Source organism: Limulus polyphemus, unplaced genomic scaffold, assembly GCF_000517525.1.
Source record: "Limulus polyphemus unplaced genomic scaffold, Limulus_polyphemus-2.1.2 Scaffold2202, whole genome shotgun sequence".
NCBI classification, from domain to species: domain Eukaryota; kingdom Metazoa; phylum Arthropoda; class Merostomata; order Xiphosura; family Limulidae; genus Limulus; species Limulus polyphemus.
In genome coordinates, this window is record NW_013667812.1 from 110,714 (window position 1) to 116,625 (window position 5,912).

At 29.9% G+C, this 5,912-nt stretch overlaps 1 protein-coding gene across 10 annotated transcripts in view; it reads left to right on the forward strand.

Annotated features, from left to right (window-relative positions):
* LOC106466240 (UDP-N-acetylglucosamine--peptide N-acetylglucosaminyltransferase 110 kDa subunit) overlaps positions 1-5,912 on the forward strand; it is a 108,979-nt gene that overhangs the window by 25,499 nt on the left and 77,568 nt on the right. For 6 of the 10 annotated variants that reach the window (XM_013926494.2, XM_022394217.1, XM_013926493.2 and 3 more), the window contains 2 exons: positions 4,161-4,311; positions 5,207-5,450. In XM_013926494.2, the coding sequence (XP_013781948.1) occupies positions 4,161-4,311; positions 5,207-5,450 (395 nt within the window). Of the gene's footprint in view, positions 1-4,121; positions 4,312-5,206; positions 5,451-5,912 lie in introns of all 10 variants that reach the window. The other 4 variants (XM_013926492.2, XM_022394216.1, XM_013926491.2 and 1 more) reach the window with 1 other exon arrangement.

Below are 5,912 nucleotides of genomic sequence, written 5' to 3' on the forward strand. Positions count from 1 at the left end.
CCATAGTTGCTAAGCCTTGTCCAAATTCACATGTGGAGATGAAAAAAATTTTTTTTTTGTAGCTTTTATATAAGCATTTGGAATACAAAAAAGTATAAATTACTATACCAATACCCCCAAAATCCACTGTAATTTATTAGGCTTCTTAACTAAATTGTATTTGGGTCTAAAATTATATAATTTCTATTCACAAATGGCCTTGATAGCAATACTTAAAACTTTCCAGTGATATAAGAGCATTTCTCTTGTAAATAACTTAGGAAGACTAACAGAATTATGTAGAATAAATAAAAAGCTTTCAGTTGATTATAAAGTTATTGGTATATAAAAGTAGGAGCAGATAAATAAGTTCTCAAATGATGAAGTAGTGGGCAAAGCCAATATGGTGGGTTCGCTTAAATATCATGATATCTCAGCAAATAGAAAAGGGAGGAGATTCTTATTTTATATTCTAGCTTGCCAATATCAACCATTTGAGTTTCTAATTCATACAAAGCTATAGAAGTTGTATTTGTGGGCATCCTAAAATGTAATCTGACCAAACCCAAAAGGCCATGTACCACGTGATACACAAAAATTGATAGCCTTTTTTTAAATATTTAGTTTTAATTTAGAAACTAACTAATTTATAATACTGAAATTTTAATTATAATCTTCAATTTGAAAACAAATTTATTGACATGCATTTATAGAATAATAGCTAAATAAAATATTGAACGTCAATCTACAAAAGCTATGACATGCCTTCTGACCTCTACCTGTCTCAATAGGGTTAACACTGAGTTCACTAACCAGGCTGGGAATGTTTTGTTAGTTTTTTTAATAGATTGTGAATGTGGCTTTTTGTTTTATTGGCTAAGGTTTTCCATACGTTTTCCCTATGTGTGAAATCATTTTTTGGAAGAAATTTATTCAATCAGTAGCAATGAAACAATTCTCTTAGGTTGGGTTTTACGATTGCCATATGGATGTTGTTATGGTTCAAAGTATATTGATCATTTCAAAGAAGAAATTACCAAAATGTTTCAAGAAGAAGCTAACAATGATGCCAAAAAGATTAGTCCCAGAAGAATGCATGAATACTTGGTCAATAAATATCCTAAACGTATTGATATTCCAGCCAAAAATGAGACATGGCAGCTTATATCTACTTTTCTCAGGAAACAACTCATTGATAGGTCTGTCAGGACACATACAACTGTATCTTCAGCATATTGTTGGCATTTTTGATTAGCACAATAGCGATATTACATCTGTAGCTGTGTTATGAATCTTCAAGGAGCAATATCCTCAGTATGATGACGTATCCCAAGAGGAAAATTGTGCTCCGTATCCTTATAACAACCAGATCAAATCCAAGATATTCTCTATGAAGGTCAAGATAGAAAGTAGTATGTAAGAAACACAACAGAGCTTATTACTATTACTATCCATTTAACATAGTTTCTAAGTGTAGGCTCATAATTACAAAAGCCCATAACTTTCTCAAAAATATATATTTTTTTAAAAGTATTCTTGAACTCTTGTTTCATAAAGGCATCAGTTTGTACTATTGTTCTTAATTAGAACATAGTTCCACATTCATGCTGAAAAAAATTTCTAACAAAATTGTACTATATTTCCAGGCCTGTCTTATGATCTTGGTGTTAATAATAAAGTAGTTTAACTAAACTTTGAATGTAACTCTGTGAAATTGTATAAACATTGTGCATAAGAAGAGCTAGGGCTATGTTTAAAGGGTTGGTATTTTATAAGCAGGCATGGGTCTAAGGGAGGGAGTCTGGGACATTTCAGAAATTAATAACTGTGTTCTATAATGTTGTATGAACAGGTGTGGATTTAGCAGGAGTAACCTTCTTCCACACATTCTGTTTCCCAGAAAATAATAACTAAAAGTTGTGGTTGCATAAGTAGGTGCAAATCTAGGGAATCTAAATTCCTCCAATTTGTTTAGAAATTAATTAGAAAAACGGCTATAGGTCCTTACTCTACTGTATAGTATCAAAAGAAATGTTAGATGCCAGTTGGGCTGTTAATTGCCATATAGACATATATAAAGTTTTATAAAATCAACATGGCTGGTAAATTCTTACCTTGACTTATAACAAACCTAATAATATGTCTAGAAGTTAAAGATTTATTTTCATTAAAGTTATTATTGTTTAGAACAGTGTTTCTTAATTTTTTTTATATTAAGGGCTGGCCCACTACCTTCTTAAACTGTTGGAAACTACTAAAATATAAGTACAACAAATACCCATTATGATTTTCATATGATGTTCATGTTTGTTTGCTTTTGTGAAACAAAAGGTGGTTGTAATGGACATGACTTTAATATTATATAAGTTTTAAGTTCTTAATTTTATAAGGCAATATTAAAAAAAAATACTGGATTTCCCATAGTATGAGAATTGTGACATTTGTTCTCTAGGTTTGCCTTCTTCTCCAATTTATTAACCACCCCTTCGAGAAGTATGAAATGTAATGTAAATTAGACATAGTGTTGTTGTCACTCAGGCAAAGCATAATTTTTATAGCCTTCAATCTTATTTAATTACAGAGCCATAAAATAGAAAATCCATACCCTTTTGTCATGCCCACCTGTCACATCCTCTCTTTCACAAATTGCCAGTAGTTTTAAGTTTAATACTATATTATTTATAACCAATAGAAAGCTATTTTTTAACCTTTAAAATGGCGTATTATATTGTTTTCTCTAAACAGAATTGTCTATATTATTTACAGTTCAAACTTTATTCCCATGGGAAACACATCAATGAGCTTAGCTGAATCTTTAACAGCCATTGTTGCATAGCTAGAAAGCCAGAAAAATTGTAATAGTTATGGAACATTGTCTGCTTTTTGCATATTATTATTGTGTGTTCTTTGGTACATTAGCTAATTAAGTAAAAAAAACTGTTGAATGCAGTACTACCATTAGTTTAAAACAAAAAAGTAGGGTTAAATGTTATCAACAAGAAGACCCAAATAAGTTCTTTATTTCTCATTCTTCATGTGTATTCTTTATTTATTATTGCAAAAGTGACTCAAATGTAAAAATTATAAAAATTAGATTAAGTAAAATAAAGAATAATAAAAAAAAGATATTTTCACGGGTACGCTGTCAAGTAGCTTATGCTTAATGTAATTTGATATGGTAATGTGAGCTACATGTTTGACAAGTGATTTACAACTTATGTGGTATGAATACAAGTTAGACATGGTTCAGAGAGCAATAAAACAATAAAATTTAAATTTAAATATAAACAGATGTGTAGTGTTATGATTTTAAAGCTACTGAAGATAAACAAATGTAGTTTCATGTTACAGTTTGAAATCATTCTAGAAAGAAAAAAATGGTAATTTAGATTTCTTTTAAATTTTTGTTTTGGTAGTTATGAGATCGGTCAATTTGACCAACCTCGTATTGAGTTAGGGTAGAGAAAATAACAGATAAAGCATAATGTTCTATTGATAAAAAAAAACATTTGAACTTTATTTAGAAGGTTTTAGAGATTACAAAAATGAAATTTGAGGTTTTTGAGATGAAGAAAAGTATTTCTAATGTTATCATGATAATCACTTTGCATTTGGAGCAGTCAACATTTTGACTTCCTAATTCACGAAGAAGTTTTTCGTAAAAGTACTTCATTAATTTTTATTATTTTTTTTGGTCTACAAATGATTACTGAAAGCTTGTGAAATTCATGAAAATACATAAAACATTAGAAGTTATTGTATAGAAATTAGATGTCAATTTGGGATCATGAACTTGGCTTGTTCAACCAATCCTAGCGAGAGGGATAAATCAGTGAAAAAACTGGTGCATCAAGATGAAAGATGAAAATCTTTTCACTGCAACTCCTTTTGGAGATTAGTTTCCATGACGTTCTCCTTAAGTGTCATTTTGAACAGGGTAGTTGATACCCATGTCAGCTTTGTTTGTAATAATTAAAAATGCCTGAATCATCAACAAAATAATATTTGTAATATGTTTTATATTTTAAAAGTGACATATTCTTGAGTGCTTTGAGCCATGTCAGTTTATCTGATATTTTCTATTTGTTGGTAAGTTTTTCTTACTTTATAGTATTTTAGGCCTGGTATGATATTCTTCACAGGTGGAATCAACAAGTTAAATACCAGATGTTTTGCTGCAGGTTTGGCTGAATTGGCACATCGAGAATATCAAGCTGGTGACTATGAAAATGCTGAAAGACATTGTATGCAACTATGGAGGCAAGATCCCACTAATACTGGAGTATTACTTCTCTTGAGTTCCATACACTTCCAGTGTCGAAGACTTGATAAGTAAGATTCTGCTGTTACCTCTTTCTGGTTTATCTTTATTGTATTCTGTAGTGGCAAAGAAATGCACATTCACAAATGTAATTGTTAACTACAAGTTAAAACTTTAAATTAGTGATTGCCTAAAATGTAACAATTATGAAATGTTCATTTCAAAATGTTTAAAATGAGCTATTTAGGATACTAATTGTTTAGTAGGTAATTTTATAGTACGTATAACAAGAATAACATGAAGCCACATGCAAAAAAACTTCTTAAATAGTACAAATTCTCTTTTTCCAGCTTATTTGTAATAATATGTCATTATGTTCACAAATATTTCTTGCCTTTAGCATCTGTATTTCAGCTCCTCGATTTGTTTTGCTTAGATATTTTTATATCTAATGAAGTATGGTAAGAAGATGCTTTGCTGTTAAAAACTAGTTCAAACACTTAAACTAAATTTGGTATTGTGTGTTAAATGATTAGGAAATCCTGAAATTTGTATCCCCATTGTGTGTATTTCTGTACATGAGTGATATCTCAGCAAATAGAAAAGATAGGTTTTTATTTTATATTCTAGCTTATTAATATCAGTAATTTGAGTTCCTAATTCGTACAAAAGTATAGACTTTGTAGTTTGACATCACACACATAATTTGAACAAATGCGATGACATGGCCTTTGACACGTGACTCATCATGATACGGTTAAAGTAATATTTTGTGTAATTCAAAATGAAAAGACAGTGTGTAACAATGTGTATAAATGACAGAAAAGCATAGTTATTTCAAGAGCTATTCAGTATTAACATTTGGGTGATTCAAAAACAACTGTTTTTCTCCCTTTTTTAAAGTTATTGAAAACTGTAATCTGTTAATATATCATTTTCTTAAATCTATTTTTTTCATTACTGTAGGTCTGCTCATTTCAGTACTATGGCAATAAAACAAAACCCTTTGCTAGCAGAAGCTTACTCCAATCTTGGAAATGTCTACAAAGAACGTGGCCGACTGCAGGAAGCTTTAGAGAATTATCGACATGCTGTCCGCTTAAAGCCTGACTTCATTGATGGATATATAAATTTAGCAGCAGCTCTTGTGGCTGCTGGAGACATGGAACAGGCTGTGCAAGCTTATGTCTCTGCACTTCAGTATAACCCAGTAAGGATTTAACTATTTGAAATTTGTTTATCACAACAAGAATTATAATATATAAAATAATATGTAATAATATATTAAATAATATATTTATAATATATATATATATATAAATTAGTTAGCGAATGTTAACGAAATTTAACAGATTATCAGTAAACACTACAATGCTTTCATATGCAAAATATCTAATTTTTTATTCAGTCATAAGGTTTGTAAAGCAATGTTTTTCTCATGCCTTTTTTTTTCTTTTCACACCGTGCCTATCTATCATGGAAAGTAATTTTTATTTTAAGATTAAAAATACTTTTATGCATCAAAAAATTTTGAAATTTGACATGCGAAATCTTTATAACGTCATTAACTAATCTCTGTACGGTTCGATAGATTTGAAAGATCTTACAACCACCATAAAAAATTAGGAAATAAACATAAGTTATGCCTCTTTCATTCTAGAATGAACACAAA